Genomic DNA, 21,582 nt, shown 5'->3' with positions numbered 1-21,582 from the left:
TTTCTTCATTTTATTCATCAATGCAAAGATTTTGAAGTGTTTAGTTCAAAAAATGGATTTCATATATTTGCCAGAGATTAATTTAAGCAAACATGAAAATCCTTTTTTTCCTCTTTTTTTGGACTACATTATATTTCTAGGTTCATAATAAAGTAAATAATGATATACTGACAGTTCTATTAAATGATACCTGAATGAGATCCTGAGAGAGAGGATAACAAAGACGACTGTAGAGTTGGGCCATCATACACTTCAACTACGTCATGGAGTGATGTCTGGAAAAACACAAACTGGCCAAAAACAACTGACCAAATAGAAAGGAAAAGATGGAAGAGGCACCAGTAGCCAAGACAAAAAACAAAACCAAAGCCAAACACAGGGAACAGAATAGGAAAGGGGGGGGGAAGAGAGAACAAAATATACATTAATGTATGGTTTCAAAATAATTAAGTCAGCCGTCCTGGTGCTGAATGTAGGTTGTTTTTCATACCATTACAGCAGTAAAAGGATGAAAATACATCTAAAAGAGACAATGAAGGTACAGAAGCCATACATTTACATATAATCATTAAAAGATTCTAGTAATTAGGGAACAAAACAATTTTTCTGCTCTTGAATATACTTTCAAATTCTGTGCCCTCCCCCACCCAACATGCATCTAAATTCTCAGTGCAATTTTCTCCTTTATAATTCCAGGCATATTATTATACACTGTGCTTTATTAATTGATTTTGTTGATAACCCTCTGTAACTTTTACTCACCTTGGAATGTTTCATTTTTTAAAAGAATATTAACATTCAATATATCTTTGCGTTTGTGAAATAAATGAGCAACTGATTAAAGGCAACACTTTTCAGAATACATCTATTGAATCACAAAAATTCTTGGTTTTAAAGTCATTCTAGTAGAGCAACTCAATGGAAGATTTATTTTTGCACTTAAGTTCAAAGGTCTGCATAGCCCATTTGAATCAGAGGTGTTTTCACTTTTAATACAAGTAATCAATGAAAAGAAAAATAATTTTTTGGGTTAGTTCTGACCCTAGTACCTAGAAAACATTTATGTCCAATACTACTAGCAGTGGATGGGAAAATGACTTAGGGACTATACATGTATAAAGATGGAAGCAGTCAGGTATTTTTACGTACTGGAACACCTTAAAAGAGAAAGAAGCAGTTCTTATTCATTATTCAGGTCAGACATTTTGGAATAAATATTTCAGTGTGTTGCTACTAGGTTATATTTGTCTTCCCAAAGTTCTACAATATCTTCATTTGCTAGGTTTAGTTATAGAAGATGAAGCTCTCACCTCCAGTTCTTTCAGTTCATTACACACCCTTAAAGCTTTAAAAATAGTATATTAAAACTGCATTGTCTTTAAATTGTTGACTTTTTTTTTGACTGATTTTTTCGTAAAAAGGCAGTTCCATGTTCCTTACTCATGATCTTATCATATACCCGTTTCAGTTTTTAAAAGCCTCTTTTTTAAGAAGAAGGAAAAGACTGGACATTATATTTACAAATATATTTCCTTCCTTTTTTGAAGGAAAAGACTGGACATTATATTTATAAAAATTTGAAACAAAAGTGTTTCTGAGACACTTCCAAAGATTCTTGTCCATTTTTTACAAGGAACTATAAGTGACATGCTGAGTTATGTCCATAATTTCTTCTTCTATCTCCACAAAATTCATCATTGATTTTTTATTAGTTCTGCTTATTTTCAAAATAATATTCATCTGGATTCAAGTTTTCTTTTTGGTGTTGCTAAAGACAACTAACAAGCTTTTAACCCAGCTAATTGTTTCCATCAGATTTTTACTTTTATCAAATCTTTTTTCATACTCAGCGAATTTCATTTTGCCATTGAGACAAGAAAAGTTCCTTGTGACTTCCACTGCTGTGCCATGTGCTCGTTGCCTGGGAAAAAAGAGATCAGGGGAGACACTGCTATTTCCCATTTTGAATTATGTTTCAAACTATGTACACAAAATTCAGGCAAGAGATACAGCTACCATAACAAGCACACATAATTGTTATCAAGTTGTATCCTGGGAAAACTGTAAAAATGGAATTGTTAAGCTATATTGTATTGCAGTGGGTTATTATAAAATATTTGCCCAGAAATTTTACCATATAGTGAGTCAAATTCCAAGGTCTTTTTGTACGTTTTTTAAGTATTTCAGTCCTGGTTTCACCTCTAGCTTTGTCTTGTGAACCCTTCTGTCTAAAAGTATAACACTGAAGAAAGTGAACTAATACATGACTTAAAATCAGCCACTTTAGAAAGAGAAAGCTCCATATATCATTTTTGATAACGGGTTTTTTTTTACTATCATTTGTGCATTTCTTAATAAAATACAGACAAAAATACAAGAACATAACCAAAAGGTTTCATCGACTTGAGATAAAATAGATTAAGATGAGGTGGCTGAGACATCAAAAGAAGTGACAGAGGACTTACTGCCAGAAAGGGGTTAATATGGAAGAGCAGAAAGCTCAAGTAAGGGGGTTTGAGCCCTTTATGATCAATTTACGTGAGTCAAGCTGCTTTCTCAAATTAAGCAGGAATAAGCTGCAGCCACTTGGGAAGAAATAATTTAGATTCTGTTCCTTCCTTTATCTGTGCCAGGATACTTTCTTTTTATTAATTAAACTGCAAAATGTTGCAATGTATAGTGACTGATACCTGACCAGCTGACATTATGTTACAAGAGACGAAATTCTGATTATTAGAAAAAGAACAGTTCATTATTCCTGTGTTTTCTGGTGCTCATTGTTGTCTACTCCATTTGGCATGTGTTCATTCTTTTATTTTCTAGTGTTTAAAAAGAATTTTCTTAAAATTAAATAATAACAAACATATTTGAAGCCAATGCAAAAATACCTTCTAAATTAACAAAAGTTGATAAAATGTAACGTGAGTATCCAGTATAGTTTGCCTTTAGGAAACAAATAACTGAAAACTACTATCCAGTTCGAATAAAGATCAAATCACTTCAACTGAAGAATTTGGGTGTGATTTTTTTTTTCTTTAATGATGGATGGATAAATACTCCCTAAATAATGACTCATTCGTAATCATTTGCTGTCCCCTGTCAACTATCATGAAATACTGAAAGTCACCTGTCCAAACTTGACATCTAAAATTGGGCCGCAAATTATTTCTGAATTCATGTTCATGTTGGCCTTCAATGCTCTGTAGCAATACTATTTAAAATAAAATATATTTTTCCCTGTGTTTTATGGTTTAACATTTTACTTACATATTTAGTTGTCTTTTATTTTACAAGATCAACAATGCAAGGCTATTCAAAAAAGATTTTCTCTTGAAATTTTGATAGTTACAACTAACTTATGCATTTCCTCAAAAAATTAACAAAATACATTTCTAAAGGGTTTTTTATACATTTCCATTTGTGTGATTTTTTTAATGTCAAAATTCCAGGCACACTGTAATGTTAATACTGCCAGTAATTTAAGACAGTGAGGGAATCCATTAATTCAAAATATGCCTTCACAAGCAAGCTCCCTTTTAAACAGGCAAGAGCTAGACAAGCGGACTTTCCATGCCTCTAAATATCTAGATGTTTCTATGGCCTTCATCACTGTAATATCTGGACACTTTCAAAGAGTTTGGAAAGCATCTAACAACAGATGGAATTGGCCAAAAATAGTTTGCTAGTTAAAAATTTCATCAAAGAAATTTTAGTTTCATTTTTGAAGTAAAAAATATACATGTATAGAGATTACACCTACCTGTTAAAAAAAAAGTAGTGATATAATTAAAATAGTATTAGATTATGAACAGTATTCTCAGTATAATTCCTATCACAAAATTAGAAAATAACTGAGACTGGACGTCTTCACCAATTATCTAGTACAGTCCTTTTGCAGACAGGATAGCAATTTAGAGCAGTTGCTCTGGCCCATGTATAATCAGGTTTTGAATATCTATGGGGATGGAGATCCCACAACTTCTTTGATCAACCTGACCCAGCATCATCCTGCCTAATTTACAGGTTTTATCCCTTGCCTTGATTTGCCTTGCCTTTCTTTCCCTTGGCTGAACAGTCCTGACTCTCTGCTTTTAGTCATCTTGATCATCTCCAATATTTGCAGAAGGTGACCAGGACTATTTTCTCTACCACCTTCCCAGGTACAGAGGTGAGACCAACTGGCTAATAGTTCCCTCGATCTTTCTCCTTGGTTTTCTTTAGGATAGGAATGTTGTCTTCTTCCAGACCTTGGGAACCTCCCTCAGCTGTCATGACCTTTCAAGGGTAACTCACCTCCCATGCAACGCATCATGTCCCATGGGTTTGCATTGGCCCAGTTTGTCTAAGTTCTCCCTCATGTAGTCCTCCTCCAAGTCATCCTTACTCTAGACTTTTCTGCTGGTCTCAGCGTTCTGAGATTGTTCAAGATTGGTTTACTGGTAAAGACTGTAGTTCAGAAGAAATTTATTAATTCATGTTTCTTTGCATCATTTTTCTTCAGAGACTTCACCCCAGATTCAATTCTACATGGGTTTTGACTTTCCTAACCCCATCTTTTCAGTGCGTTTCAAGTTTTAATATTCCTCCTCAAACATCTGACCCTGCTTCAACCTCTTGAATTTTTCTTTTTTTTAGGTTCAAGTTTTATCAGCAGCTCCTTGTTCATCTGTGCAGGTTCTTTGCCACCTTTGTTTGATAGTCTGATCATTAGCATGGACCATTTTTTTCTTGAAGTGGTGATCCCTGAAAATGAAATGTATTTCCTGGATTTCTCATCTCTTCAGGGCCAGGTACAATAACAGTCTTCCAAAAGAGATCCCTGAATTGCTCACATTTCTGTCTGTATTGAGTCTGACTGAGATAGAGTTCATTTTTTTTTAGCAGCCCTCACAGTGTTGTGCTTTGCATTGGTAGCTGGAAGGGTGTTGATAACACACCAGTATTAACAAGGGGCTGGGAGTGGCAAGATCCTGGGAGGGGACACAACCAGGACAGCTGACCCAAATTAACCAAAGATATTCCGTACCATCAGATATAAAAGCTAAGCGAGAGAAGAGTATTGGGTTGTGGGGGGCATTTGTTATCTTACAATGCTTGCCTTCTGGAGCCACTGCTATGTGTGCTGAGGCCCTGCTTCCTGGGAAATGTTCAAACATAGCTCTCTGATGGGAAGTAGAGATTAACTTTTCCCTTTGCTTACGAGCACACAAATTTGTGCTTGTCTTTTTTTTGCTTTAAACCTGCTAGCTGTTTTCCACTGTACTCTCTCTCCCTTGTTCCACTGGGAAGGGGACTGATAGAGTGGCTTGGTGGGCACCTGATGTCCAGCCAAGATCAACCCACTACACTGACCCAGTAAAGAATTAAACCCAACTCAAATTCAAACCTTTATAGATACCATATAATTGCCATTGCTGCTAGTACTGATCAAATAGTATTTACCTGGATAAAATATATTTATTTTATATATTATGCCAGCTATTGGATCTAAAGAAATACTCCTAATAACTTACGTGGATAACAATGGAATAAGACCATAATAAATTCTTCACCCTGGGTTTTCCCTTCTTACGGATTTTTTGTGTGCCTAATGATTTATTGAAATAAGAAAGCTTTAGTGTAAAATCAAGTCTACTACTATTGTAATTCACTTGCCTGTAAGAAAATACCAGAAGGACTAACATGGTTTAAGCATTGTTATTACAGAAAGTGAAATGTGCAATACATATAAGCCCTCCTGTTGAGGGTCCAGGTATTTGTTTAAAGGCTGAATCAGCATTTGTAATGATAGGTCTTAGTAACTGACAAAGGAAAATTAAAATCAGCTGTATTACTATAATAGGACCCAAATTACCTTTACAGTTCTTAATACACATATGTATCTCCAATCAGAATCTATTTCAGTCTGGAAAAAGCATACATGAGCTATATAATGGTCATTATTTTCTACAGTAACATCACTGTTTCTCTTGCATGAAATCAGTTTGAAGAACTGAGCAAAATCCCAATAAACAAAAGACCCAGATGAATCAGCTGATTTGTTAAGAATGATAATTTAAAATTGTGCTTGAAAATGGTAGTTTAGATAATTTTCTCTAACATATTTAAAACGGGTTTCTTCTAACTGTGAATGAAAAATTAAGGCGTTAAGGTGTCTAACAGTTGTGGTATAAAACAGGTCTAATTTTAGGGCTAGAGGTCTTTCTCAGAATTTGAGGTTACTCTGAAGAAGTTAACTTCTTATAGTTTCAAACAATTTCTGTCATCAGTCTAAATAATACTTACAGAAGAAAGTTTTGTTCACAACATGAACAAACAAAATATGAAGATTTTATTTCACAGTGAAAAAAACCCATAAAAATGTTTCTACGTCTGTTCCACTGATGATATTCTCTTTTTGCTTATGATTCAGCTTTTTTTTCCTATGAATGCCTATAAAGAAATTACAAAACCATATTTAACTGTTTCTTTGAGAAAGAAAAAAAAGAGAAAGAAGTCCACATTTTTGAGAAGCTTCTTTGAAAAACAGAAAGAGAAATCTCTCAATAGAGAAAAGTCTCTGGGGATTAAGGAAAACAAGTACGCACTAAGAAAGCAGAAATGCGAATTTCTCATGCATCTTAACACCCAAATCTGGAGACCCCATTCACTGTGCTAAGTGGTGGTTCATGGTCAGTCAGCCAAATGATAAACAACAATGGAGAAAATCTATGCTTTATATAAACAGGATTCAGGCATAACTACAGGATGCAGGAAACTACTGTGTGAGGTTTTCTCTCAATGAGAAAGACTCAGCAAGACTTTATGGTCGATCATTTTAGTGTCATCAATCAAATGATCACCTGATAGGAAAAACCCTTGTGCCCATTCTCATAAGAAAGAGAGGAATTCTTCACAAAATAGACACCTGCATTAAGATTTGACTACACTAGTATGATGACAATCACTTTGATCCAGTTTTCTTTGCAGGAGTTACAGATTTTTTTATTTTTTGGGGCTTTTGGTTTTTCTGTTTGTGTGAGAAACGGGACATTGCTTAAATTTTACACTTCCATGATTTTCTTTGGATGTCACTTTTAAGATACCTCAAACCAGCCATGGAGTAGCCTTGAAAAAAATAAAATGCATAAATGAATAGCATAATATCTAGAAATATTTTGAAGTTAAGGTCCATCAATTATTTATATAAAGTAGCTCAGCATTCACTGACTGCAAGTCAAGAGTCTTGCATAACATAATTTAATAATGGAAATTGTATTCAATAAACTCAGAGATGATCTGGTACAAAGGCTTATTATGACCCTTTGCTGTCTTAATCTATGACAAGCAGAAAAATTACTTTTACTATACTGTTAAAAAAGTTAAAGGCTACCTACTGTTGCAACTTGTATCTGCCCCTCCTACTGGAACATAGCCTTTCTCTTTAAATGACTCCTTTCATTTAAGTATTTGGCTTCACAATAAACAGCAGGTAAGAAAAAATGTATGACGTTTTCCTCATTTCCTATTTAGGATGAACCAGCAATACACTGTGATGCATTGAACTAGAAATACAAATTACAGACTGACTCACTATTTTAAAATTATGTTATACTCACGTAAACACCAAACAAACAGATATTAGCCCCCTTCTGCTGAGAAAAATGTCCAGTAAAACTGCAAGATAATTTGAGTGTATGTTGGGCTTTTTGAAGAGAAGCTGTTCAATAATCTGTGAGAAGGTTTTTGAAGGAAAAGATTGAAAGATGACACCCTAAAGAGATGACCTTACAGAATTCATGGATAGGAATATTGCTCTCAGTAACGAAACCTAAATTAATTTTGACCAGCTCACATGAAAGAATTAGAAGATCTGATCTTTTACTGTTCAGTGTAATACTTCAGTTTGACATAATACTGAGTATGTCTGAATTAGCACTGCTACTATAACTTCTAAATGAAAATAGTAGCAGAGGTGTCATTTTTTAAAAATGTTTCTCCTCTTACATTTCCAAACATTTGGTTGTCTGCCAGTTACTTTTAATACATTCAGTCTACTCTGTGTCTGTAACTAATCTTTAGTGATACCAGTTAAATTTCTCTGTAATGGTTGACACTTCTTAGCATGTGCTGTAACAGGAAAATTATTAATTGTTTGTGAATACAAAGTAGAGTCCCTGCTAATAGTATCCTGCTGTGTAAATCTTGATTCATTTCAAAGCAAATAACAGAATAAAACAGTCGTCTAGTGCTCCTGACCTTGGAAGAAGTAAAAATTAATTCCACCTGTATGAGCCTCTTGGGTGCACTGCAGACTAGATGGCAAAATAAGGCTAGTGAGGGGTTTATGTGTAAACCATTGGTAGGGGTATTCTTACTGGCATGAGTTAAGGACAGAGAGGCGCTGAATGACTGAGCAATTAAACTAAATGGATTTGATATATTAATGCTACAAAAAATAATCAGATATAAAAGAGAATAATTATATAACTGAAAAGTTGCTAAAGCTGTCAATAGGAAAAAGGAACCCACACACACATAGATATATGTATAACACACATCAATATATATCTATATACATTTTCTATAGCACTGAATGATAGATTAGCTTCACACAAGTTTCCCAGTGTATAAAAGTATGACTGTACAAGACAGACCTACGAAAGTCCTCAAATGTAACAGATTCTATTTCAAGATCATCAGATGTATAGCACAAATTTACTGTTATTAGCAAATTAATATGAGAGATCAAAATAAAAGTCATGCAGGTTTTCCAAACCACACATAGATGTGCCAGTAAACTGTACTTGAATAGGGTGAACTAATTTGAATTTATTCTAGTTTATCTCAATGTATGTGACTTACACTACTGTCTAGTCCTTAATCTCTTAGTCTGTGGAAAAAGCCTTTACTGAATTATCTGCTTTTCATCGAGTGTTATTGGTGTTCCTTTGGCAGTCTCAACTGGAGATGTCAAATGAAATCCTACATTTCCTGGCATGACATCCAGACGATTAGGGAGGAAAAGGCAGAATAAACTATTCTCTCTGCAAACAAGGAAGAGGTAAGGAAGGATAGAAAGGAGTTCTGGTTCTTAAAGCTCTCATGTGCCGTTTTCCTCCCACAGATAAAGAAAACAGCTGTTCCATTCTATGATCTCAAAAAGCAGAGCACACATATAGACTGAGCTGCAAGCCATCCTCTGCTGTTCTTCCTTTGTTTTAATTCTCTAAGAGAAGTGTTGAATGGAAACATGACGATTTGTCCTCTCTCCTGTTACTGTATTCCTGCATTCTCAGACTAGGAGAGGAAGAGGGAGATGGGATCTGCTGTATTTCATGTTTGAGAAAAGGAAATGTTCATCTGAATGTATGAAAAAAACAATATGTTTGGGGACAGAAGATGGGGCAGTTATTAACACTAGAAGCACAGCGTGAGGAAGTGATGTGAAACTGCACAGAAAAAAGTTTATATGCATATTTCTCCACAAATGGGCATAATTCCACATAAATGTGAGATGTAGGACTTTTCCTGAAGCTGGAAGATGACTGAACTCTCCTAATTAACACATTTCCTACTTTCTTCTAAAATCAGCAGAGTTTATTACTTTACATAAACTATCATTCTCCTCTGGCTTCAAACCTCTGCCTCCCTTTCTTCTTCTCCCTTTCTGCTGCTCACACCCCTCTCTCTCTCTCCTCGCCTGAATCATCATGCATACATGTAAAGGTCTTTCAGGATCTGCAACAACACAACAGTAGAGTGAAAACAGTTAAAACAGTATTTTTTATTTACTGATAGTTATATCATGTTATTTTATATTATATTATTAATTACAGAATATATTATTTGCAATAATTTAAAAGTTAGGAGCATGTGCATCTGCTGTCTATTACAGAACCTTGAAGAACGCATCAAACCAAACTTTCTTTTCTCTAAATTGACTTGTTTTGATTTTACCCAACTAAAACTCAAACATCTATTATTACAATTTGTTTCACCAGGTAACATAGGTTTATTTATCCCTATGGACCAAAAAAACAATGTATCTTATAATTTTAACTCCTTTAATGCTCTTCAGATTTATTATTTGATATCTGAGATGTTGAATTTATCTCATTTTGCCTAACTGACCTAAAAAGGAGATAGTTTTTTGCGCCTTATTATTCAACATTTTTGCTGAGTGGAAGGAAATACAGCACCACATTTAAAAAGAAAGAAGCCCTCTGTTCCTGTGTGTCCTGGTTTCAGCCAGGACAGGGTTACATTTTGCAGCAGCCAGGAGGGGGTAGGGCCAGGACAGGAGGTAGTTCTTTATCACCTCACTGTCATTGTTGGGGGCTCAGGGAAGGAAGGCTCTTTGAGGAGAAGGGGTTCCTTCAGGTCCAGTAAGCCTGGCAGAGGGAGCCATCTGGTATTGTCTATTATCATCTGGGTTTTTTTCCATGTGAATTGTTTCTTTTCTTATGCCCTCTGTCATTCTGCTACTGATCTTATTCTTATCTCTTTGCCATTTACAGTGAATTGTTCTTATCTCAAAGCATGATCTTTTGTGCCTCCAGTTCTTACCTCCAGTCACCCACAATAGGGAAGGGGAATGGGGTAGCAAGTGGCAGTATGGTTTTAGTGGGAGCACTTAATTGAACTAAATTTCCCAAATCACAACACTGAGAATTTTGCTTCACTCACTATTTTCAATTTTTAAAAAAATTTTTGGAAGAATGTCAGTCTCAATGTCTTGCATGGAAAATACACCTCTCATATGTTACCAATGTCATTTCTAAACTAGGGGAAAGAGGGTTGAAGTGATAATACAGATGAAGTAGAACAGTTTGACAAAAAAAATATAGATGGCCCTAAGCAGTAATTATATTTTATTTAACAGACTGAGAGTGCGTTAACAGACCTAGAGCACTGGCTAGAGTGAGAATTAGAAATTTAATCTGAATAAAAGCTGCATGGAGAAGCCTACTGATAAGTTAGGCAATATATTTTTTGATATAAAAGTACACTAGTTTCAAAACATCCTACTGAAATGCTTTAATGAAGGTGTGCAGACATCTTCCTATATTATTTCAGTCCTACATTTAGTCTTTATTAGAAACTAAAGTAGGTCTTTGGTCACTAGTAATGTTTTTTAATTAGCTATTATTGTGGTATATAACAAAACACATTTTAAATCTATAATAATGCCTCACAGATCCACCAGTGATTAATGCTATAAACCTAAATAAAGCAGAAGAATGAGAGACTGTTTCACATCTACTTTGCACAGTCTGTGTTTTCTGAGATTATTTTACCAATGCAGTAATCAAAGCTGCAGACCTAGCTGCTAATTTGCAATTAACTATTTTGTACAGTTTAAACTTCTGGCTTCAAATCTACTCTGAGGGGAATAGCAAGCGCAAAATTATGTCTTCACTTCTCTGAAAGTCCATCAGTGAGCAATACAGTAGTAAAAAAAATTGAAAGTATAATTAATTATATTATTTCTGTTCTTCTAAATAAAAGACAATTCTTTACTGCTATGATGTGCAAGTACTCAGGATTCTCTTAAATGGACGAGACAATTAGGCGGAAAGCTTTTCATTTGGGCCCAGTAATTGCAACCTACTCTTTTTTTTTTTTTTTATGTCTCTTGCAAAATAGTGTGTGAACAGGAAAAGAATCCAAGACCGTACAGCTAACAACTACTGACATTTGCTTTAAGCTGAAGAAGCTACTACTCAGATAATAACATTCTGAGACCAGTTGTGCACATTGCATGATCTGTCATTTCATTGGTCCATTTTATTGAGAAAAGTGAGTGGAAAAGGTTAGATGAGGCTGAGAGTAAGCAGGAAGCCATTTCCCTGCTACTACAAAAGTGATCTGAAACGCAGAAATGTGAAGATCTTGTTAATCTTGAACATGGGCAGCATTTTCCAATTCTGCTTCATTGTGTTCTTATACAATTGCTTATACACTTTGAGAAAACAAATCTGAATCACACTTCCATAGCATCTGACTGTCAAAGCAAGATTTTCTGCAAAGAAAGAGGAGTATACTGGTAAAAGTAAAACACCTGAATTTTGTTAATTGTTGATTTTTCTATTACAGTCTCTGAAGAAGAAAGGAAACACCTGCAACTTTTTGTTGCTTTCCTGTAGATCTTAATAGTAGCCTGTATATAACAGAAGGAATATCCAAAGAGACAACAGATCTAGAAAAATTGTTTTTATTGATGTCTCTTGTAACAGTTAAAATAAAATAATTCGTAAAACTATTATCTATGAAGGCACAGATTACATGAAGTTCAAATTAATTGTATTCTACAAACCCCTTCATTACAGTTCTAGGGAGAACTGACTTATTAATGTAAGAAAATTATTAAAAAAAAAATTAGCAAGGGAACATGAAATTGGCTAATGAGTTATTTAAATCAGGTGCCCAAATTTGAAGGCTGGCCTTTCCTCAATAAGTTTGTGTTTAAGTCTCTCTTTAATGCATATGGAGGGACCATAGGGAGATTAATCTCTTAAGTAACATACATAATAGAAGGAATAAACAATTTAAATTCTAGAGTAACAATAGTAATAATAATAGGAATACAATAATAGAACAATATTAAGCCAAAATAAAAAAGAATCTTATTAAGACAGGAGATTTAATTCAAGCCATACTATTAATTATGTAATAAGGGTTCTAGATTTAATGGCAAAGTCACTTTGAAAAAACTCTGTTTCTTCAATCACCTCTCAGCTAATTCAGAGGTACTAATTAAAAGTACAACAGCTTTCTGCATATAATAATTATCTTTTATCATCCTACTAGTAAATGTTATTGTTTAGATCAGATGATTAATTCAGTTCATTCAGCTGAAACAAATTATCACTTCAGTTTACTGAATCATGTGGATGAAATTAATATTTGAGTAGTTATTTATCTTTTCATTAGTAGGCAAACTCAAAAGAACTCCTAGTGGAATACTTAAAAAAAAAAAAAAAATCCTTCACAGTCAAAACCATAAAAAAATTATATAAAGGAAAGCAGTGAAAGGAAAAAGTGAAAATATTCCAGCCATTTGATAGCAGTAAATAGGAGAACCAGGACTTCATCAATATGATCTCTATAGTAAATATAACCACTTAGCAGTTTCCAGTCTGGCAACAGATGTGTTGCCAGTCTGCCTGAGTTTATAACTGAAATGTGAAGTCAAAACCTAGGGACTGTTTCAAGACCTAAATGAGAAATTTGTGTTTTTGGAGAAAGCAAATCTTGCATAACAATCGGCTTGTCATTTTAGGATCCAAAGTCCTTTATAGAAAATGGGAATGGGAGAAAGGAGGATAAGAACAGGAGGAACAGATGGCTTGGAGAAGTAAGTTTGACTTGGTGATTCGAGAATGAGAAATCTCACAAAACACAGGTTTTTTAGAAGCCTATTTCTGATTGTCTATTATAACTTCTAAACAGTGCAAGTGGGTGTTTACCATCACATGTTGTTTAAAATGACATGTCTGTCCAGGCCCCAAATACGAAAGCAAAAAGCAGTCTTCCTTCCAACATTACATTTAATACTTACACTGTTAGAGTGGAATTTGAGGTGTGATAGTCACAACAAGAGAACCACATCGCTCTGACATCATCCCAAACATTTACAAAACCCGGACAGATGTGGTACAGGTGCTTTATCAGAGCAGTGCTCTTGGGTAGGTCTCACCCTATGTCAATAACAATATTTGTGTTTGCCTTCTTCTTCTCATGCAACACTCATAATCAGTTAGAGCTGGGCAAGTCTCATTAGCCAACTGTAGGTTTCAGGGAGGCTTTACCCTTTCACAAACTATAGGTATACATGTATGAATATGTATATGTAACCATACATATGTATATAAACTACTTTTCCTACTCTTCCCATTCCTTCTTTCACTATTCATCCCTTGTTATATCGTCCTTCTCCAATTTCCTGCTTTATTGACATATCCTAGGTGTCACCTGTCAGAAGCAATAGGACTGTCATCCTTCAATTGTTTCCACACTGGCCTCCAAAACCAGAAATTCAACACTAAGTAACAACTCAAAGCAATTTCCTCTCACCAAATAGCCATATTTTGACAGTATTTTCATGACTTTCCAAAATACATTTCTAGTTCTAAACTGTTATAAAGAGGTGGGAATTTTTTTTGCCACAAAATATGTGCAAGCACCTGACTTCCAAGTTTGTTTTTTCCCCCTTAGAGAACTTATTCACATTTTCCTGACATTTACTCACGGTATCAGAGCAGATGCAATTCAGTTCTATCTAAAATTCAACTAGAAAATTTTGTTTTAAAATTAGTATAAATAAACAATTGGATACAAACAGCAAATGGCTTACACCCCTTCCTCTTTTTTTCAGTAAAACAGAATGTTCAGGGATTCTGTTTTTAAGCATGTGGAATAATCACACAGTTCTCCAGTCAGGAATACAAATGGAAGAAACACAAAGCAAAATATAGTGAGGATTGCAAAGACTTTTTTATTTGTTTTCTAAATAAAGGTATGGAAAGAGAAATCACTGAGAGAAATCCAGAATCCTTGAATTTTGTGTCTGTGTACACACTGGTGAACACAAATATTTGAGTCAATACAGATAATCTTACTTGAGAGAGCAATGGCTTATATCCAAAGGAATATAAGAGGAAGAGGAAAAGTGAGAAATATGGATTACAGATCCATATTGAACAGGGCCTAATAGCGAACCATTTTACAAGAAGATGATGTTTTGTAAAATAATTTTTTGGAGTTCCTTGATCTTAGTCTGATCCTAATAAGCTCCTTCCATGAAATATATCAGAATATTTCAGGATGGAAACTTGGCCATGGTCACACTGAATTATCATGGTTTCCTTGTCCAGATCTGTCTGTCTCCTACTGCCAACAAGTGAAAAATGTATCAGGGACACAGGCATTTCTGCAGTTGTTCTGTTAGGATGATTTTCCTATTGATTTTTGGAGCTACAAAATAGGAAAATGCACTGGAGGGGGAGAAACATAGGGAAATAACCCAAACCACTAAAACCGAAAAACCACAAGCCCAAGAGAAAGAAAGGCCTGGTCCCCACAACTGGCCAAGCTTGAAGACTGAGAAAGCAGCTTTATTCTCATGTAGAGATTAAGAATAAAATTGACACCTTCATTATTAATATAACTTTATGATAAAATGACCTAATAAATGGAGATGCAAGATTTTGCTGTTGTCCTGCCGAAGTACTGCAATCTTGTCCTAAGAAGTAAATCTAATAGAAAACAGAATTGTTCAGAAAATATGCCACCATTCAGTCTCCTCCTTGGGACAGTAACATGTATTGGAAAGCTTGTAAGCGACGATTGTAATGTAGTTTTTCCTCTGGTATTTGGAATAACCAGAATCCCAGACTAATTTCATCTATTTTAATAATAGCTTTTTCTGTGAACAAGATTTGATGATTAAATATTTGGAGCAGCTGGAGTCACACTGCTTAGGGGGAAAAAAAAAAAAGAAAAAATCTTTAGTAATCTTTCATCAATTTAATCACTTTACAGTCAAATTATTTTACTTATTGGGGAATTATGAATTTCTTTGAAGACCACAGATGTGGTCTTACATTCGACTTCGGGTTTAGGTGATTAAAAAGACAGCTATAGTGCTGCCATATGTTTATACTCAAAATCAATAGCTTAAGCTATTTAGCAGTCTGTATTAAATTGGGCATTATTATATTCAAACACATCATTAATATTTGAGCCAAAACGAATCATTTTTATTGAAAAAATCTAAAAACAGCACTGAAAAAGTGACTTCAAATCATATGAAGCAACCAAATTCTTTAAATTTCCTTTCAAAAATGCACTGAATAGTTTGAGGCCCTTTAAATGTCACCCTATGGTGACTTTTTATTGGCATCTGCTCGCTTGGCAAGCATGTTAAGCACTGAACCAATGTATGAAATACTCCCCAGCTGTGAGTTTGAGTACATAAAACCTTCTAGCCCTTCCTCTCAGAACCTAGGAGATTCATAATTAAGTGGAAAGTGATGAGAAATGACCTTCTGGTACTTCTGTAATTTATATAGTTAGCATCTGAGTGACACAAACTTGTCCTTGAATTAGAAAAGCAAACCAGAAGTTAATAGTTATACAAATAATGCTCACCTCTATTCTTCAAAACATCTTAGACTGCAAGCTCCAGCTATTGCACGGAAATCCTGTAGCACAGTAATCCATGTGTACTTGAACTTATGATAAAAAATGTTTGATATACAATATTCATATTTCAATAAAAGTAGTTAGTATGATTGCTCTGTGCTTGAAATAAAATGAAAAATAAAAATATTTGGCACAACCTTATTAAAAGTAGGAAAATATTCTTCAAATGAATAAATTCTTACATTAATGAGTAAATAATTTCATAGTTTGTATATATAACTTAAATTCTTGTACTATACTGATGTTTATACCGAATTCTGAAAGTATTTATATTTTTAATAGCACTTTTAGGTAGGTATATTATATATTCTGGAGAAGAGAATACTTAATACTCACTAAAGTCCCTCCCAAAACCACAAAAAAAAATTATTTCCAGCATATAACCAATCCTGCCTTTCATTTTCCTTTTTCAGGTGGGAACATAATTCCATTAGGTATTGATTCTGAAGACAGGCTATAGGCCATGGCTCCCTGTTCCTTCAGAAAAACTAAAATAATGCAGTCCATCACCTGAAATTCTTCTTAAGTATTTTGTCCAACAACACGTAAAGAAGCAGAAATATTATTGTCAAATATACACTTAATAATAAGACACACATTTTCTTCACCTCCAGTGTTAGGTTGAAAACATTTGCGGGTGAGGCACCACTAAGAATAGCTTGAATTTGAATCACCCAATCTCAAGCCACTAAATCATTGCTCACTGAAACATAGCTGAAATTGCCAGCTTTACTACATATGCATAAGATAAAATCATGAAGTTACGTGTGTGCATTGTGATTGCAGGATGGATGGAGATCACATATGCAGCAATGTTCTCTAATTCATCTAACCCATGGTAGCTGCCAGAACAAATATGATAAAATAAGGTTGTGCTCTTTCTTTTACATTACAAATAAATTATCTTATTCCAAAAATTGCAGATAGATGTTTTAGATGGGATGGATCACACCATGGGAATATGTATCCCTTTTTGTTGATTAGAGCAAGGACCAGAATGGCTTAGATAAGATATCTATTTAATTAGGTGTATAACTAAAACAAGAGGAAATATATTCCAGCATAGGATTCAGTTATGTGTATACATACCTATGTGCTTTGCATGCAAGCCTAAAATTCATATACACATAAATCTGCAGTGTTTAAGGGTAGCACTTCAAGACAAGATACATTCACAGATTTAGATAAACTTCACTTGGATTATACAAATTAAAACACAAATCCTGTCACTGTATCTGACTCCAAAAGCCCAGAACTTATATTTATGGATGAAGATTTTTTTTAATTAAGATTTTCATGTCCATTTAGTATGTAGAAAATAGACTTCTAAGCTTTTTGTTTCTGGCTCAACACCTGTACATTCTTTGCTTGCTAAATTGCACCGAATACAATGAGTCAGATTCTGCCCATTTTTATTGTATTCATTATATAGCTACACCATCTTCTTATTTTAAGGAAGAAATGAACCATGCCTTTGCATGGTTAATTTTATGTATTGTAAATTTCAGAAAAAAATTGTTCATTTTTCATATTTAATCAAAATAATAGTGGAAAATAAATTCATTCTCAGTCATTCAATGCACATTGAATGAACATTGAGAATATTCAATTTCTGTTGTGGTAGGAGTGTGCATTAATTTGTTTCAAGCACAATGCGCACAACCTACATATTCTTTTCACTCTAAGCAACCTGACTCCATTCTTAACCCTCTTCAGTGCTCTTCATTAACTCTCAAAATTAAATTTAAAAAAGAGTCAAATGAAAAGACATATACCTACCATGTTAAGTCTACTCAGAGAACTTTCAAATAAAAATAATTCTGGCAATGAGCTACATTAACAAAGCAGCATTTACACCAAAGTTGTGAATGTTTCCATAATGATAACACATCATTACAAAAAATTACTTCAGCAATTGTAATTAAATATTACATATAAATATTACCTTTATTAAGCTTATTATCTTTGGAATGAAAACTGTGTCTGCCTGATATCCTTTGCACAATGATCTCACAGTTCTGGCCAGGGTTGCTGAAGTCTATCATAGATGAAACTCCTGCTTATGTACTTTTGAATGAAACTTAGTTAGCTGACTGGAGAAAATTGAAGAAAAGGACTGCTATAAACTTTTTAATGCTGAACTCTTAAAGGTCAGTTTTAAGAATTTACTAAGAATCATTCTGATGTTTTCAGATACTACTACAAGATTCTTTGAAAATATTGCAGCAACAGAATGGTGTTAAGAGAAATGACAACATGGCAACAGAGTTAAAAGAATGCTAAAAAAAAAGGATGAGGTCTGAATTTTCTATCATCTATTGGTATTACACAGCAGGTACTTCTTCCAATTTTTAACAATAAATACTTCGTACATTGTCAGGATTCCATGATGTTCACTCTGTACTTTAGAAAACTGAGAAAACAAACTAAAAAACTGAATTACCAGACTCCTAATCTAACTAGTTTTTATCCTCAACTAAACTGGATTTCATTAAATTTCTGGATTAAGTGATACATGTTTTACAAACATTTTTAGTTTTTATATGAAGTGCCTTGTGATAGAGTCAGTTTTTATGCTTTCAGGCAAAAATTTTGTGAAGAAATACAAAAAAATAGAAGACTGTCTTAAAAAAATCGTTCTATGGCTACCTAAAAAAAAAAAAAAAGTGGAAATAAATAAATGGTTACTTTTCTTGGAAGTCATTTTGATTTGAAGTCATTCTCTTTTTGGGAAGGAAAGGTGAGCTGACTTACTTTTTATAGAATACATGGTACAAGCTGGATCACTGTCTCTTTCTTCTGAAATACTGTCTTGAACCTTTACACAGTTGGACACTCAAGTATTTGGAGCAGTCTGTGTGGTTTCGCTCCATCTTGTTGACAAGTAATCATTGTTTGAACAGTGCAGTCTCACAGACTTTGAAGTGGTTGCTTGTATAAAAAAGAGGGTTGGAGCAGAATCAGATTCCTGCCTATGGCAGCATTTTGATATTTTTGATCATACTCTTTCATTTCTATCTCCCCGTCAGCAAACTAATGCTTAATTCAATAATTGTTTAGTTTATGTTTAAAAATATTGATGCTAGCTATTCAGCCAGACATTTCCATCCATTTTAACTTGAGATGGAGAGTTAAATCCTCCACATTTTAAAAAAGTCAGTCCATATGCATCTGCCATGTTTCTTAAATTACATTAAGGTGTAAAAAGCAGTGATGATGGATTCAAGTTATTAAAGCAAATGTTTTACTGTAATGCAGCTAAGTATTATCACAAATACCATTTGGTTCTCATTCCCTCTTGATGTGAGGTTGTCATTTGGCACATTCTGCTACTTATGATCTGTCCTTGCCTATCTTTTTCTTTCCAAATGTAAACTGAGTTTGAAATCAAATCAAACAGTACTGAAATAACTTTACTGTGACACGACTGTTAAGCTGTCTAACAATTCCAGATGCAGTGAGCTGTCTAACAGAAAACACATGTTGACACTATTGTTTGCTCAATGCGTATCTTCACTGGCAGAATAAAATCTGTAGGTTTATCTTCCGGTAACTGGCAAAAAAATATTCTTTCAAGTATATTATTAATAATAATAACAATAACCCCAAAGTTCAGCTGTTTGGTTCTTTCTTTTCGATGTTGCTAATATTGAATAACTCAGGACTATCTCCTAGAAATTCAAGAAAAGACATAATCAAAAGCTCAAAATGGCATAAATATATCTGTGAATATAAGCCAATTATTCAAGAATTGAAGAGAATAGTGGAACTTAATTTCCCTGTTTACTGGATCTACCTTTATTGCCAAAATTCTAAGAAATCTTGTCTCAAAATGTCATTCTTACCAATAAAATTCTTGCAATTTTTTTAATATATTTTCCTGTAGCTGTAAAGCAAATGTTTCCATGGAAACTAGACATTGTCCCAATTAATTTTTTAGCTTCTTGGTAAGAAAAGATATTTCTGATTTAAATTTCATAATTTTTGATGGCAACTGAGAATATATACTTATTTTCTGATAGCATAGGTAAAAGCCACACTTATATACCTTACTGTGTATGTTCAATCTATCTTTTTGCTCTAACAAAAAGGAAAGCCATTTGCTAAGGCTGGCCAATATAAAATCTGTTTTACTGTTAAAAACATTATTTTAAGAAGAAGAAGAATAGATGACACCATTATACAGAGTAGAGCATACAAATTAGGTCATGTCCATCAGGGAAAAAAAAATAAAATCTCAAACATCTGCATTTTAATTGCAACTAAAGCTGTACTTCAGGGTTGAACAATTAACAATCATTACACCACTTTAAAATATCAGTGGGAGCATGTCAAAGAAGCTGAGTCTTCCATGTTTACAAAAGATTTTGCCTGTGGCACACTATGTGCTTTTGCAAATCATTTATCTTGTAGCTTTAAAGTGTCATGGTATGAAATATTACAGCTGTGATTCTGCATGACAGAATAATGAAACACTGGGAAAAAGTCCACATTGAAATGACTTTTCCAACGAATTTTTGACTTGAGAACGTGAGAAGCTGCATATGAAATAGGTTTTCTTTTCAGTCCATCAAAAACTAATCCAGGCCAATGAGTTCCCTTCTACACACTGAATATGCTATTACATTGTTCGTGGGTTTTGTCTATATTGACCAGGTGTGGAGGCCGGTGGGCCTGCTGGACAAGGAACGAAAGGAGTCCTATGGTGGGATAAGTCCTAGGTTCCTTTCCAGCTTGTGGTGACTGAAAAGCTTCCGCAGAATGCTTTGTTCTGTTCTGTTAATGTACCCCAGTTCTGCTCCCCTGGTTGGCTCTGTTGGCTGCCACAACCGTTGTTACCTGATACGTCCTCAGAGTTTCTCGATTAGTTCTCTTACCCTGGACCCCCCATTGCTCTACCCTGGAACTTCTCTGAAACCTCGCACGAGTGCGGATGCATCAAATCTCTCCTGTAAAACCCTATGTGAAACCTCTTCCTGTTCATTCACCGTCGGACTGTTTTAGCTAGCTATCTGGCGTGTGTGTGCAAGTGTGCTGGCTGCACCAAGAGGCTTTCTTGGAGGCGCTTTTGGAAAGGTCGCGACATGTTACCAAACAACAAAAACGCGACAAATGGTGCTCGAACACGGACTTCCTTGGAACCCCCCTGGAAGCATCTCTAACAGCCTGCACTCCTGGAAGTTCGCGTTTGGCACAGCCGCTTCACTGAAGACGAAGATGACAGGAGCAGTCAGAGCCGGCGAAACAGCTTGCCCAGGAGGAAGTGCGGGGGCGCCGCCAGACCCCCCAGGCGCACCTCGATGTGGGTCACCAAGACACAGCTCCTGCGCATTCCCCCGCGGGATCCCACCGCCTCCAGCAGGCGTCCAGTGAGCACGTCTTCAGACGTTTTCT

The 21,582-nt window shown here is 34.8% G+C and overlaps 1 protein-coding gene across 2 annotated transcripts in view; it reads right to left on the bottom strand.

Moving 5' to 3' along the window:
* CSMD3 (CUB and Sushi multiple domains 3) overlaps nucleotides 1–21,582 on the bottom strand; it is a 621,464-nt gene that overhangs the window by 117,768 nt on the left and 482,114 nt on the right. For both annotated transcript variants that reach the window (XM_008642636.2, XM_017746102.1), the window contains one exon: nucleotides 191–304. In XM_008642636.2, the coding sequence (XP_008640858.1) occupies nucleotides 191–304 (114 nt within the window). The remainder of the gene's footprint in view (nucleotides 1–190; nucleotides 305–21,582) is intronic.

The sequence above is a fragment of the Corvus brachyrhynchos genome, unplaced genomic scaffold (genome assembly GCF_000691975.1).
Source record: "Corvus brachyrhynchos isolate BGI_N302 unplaced genomic scaffold, ASM69197v1 scaffold28, whole genome shotgun sequence".
In the NCBI taxonomy this organism is placed as follows: Eukaryota; Metazoa; Chordata; class Aves; order Passeriformes; family Corvidae; genus Corvus; species Corvus brachyrhynchos.
Note: the sequence above shows the minus strand (reverse complement) of the source record. Positions and strands in the feature narration are given on the sequence as shown.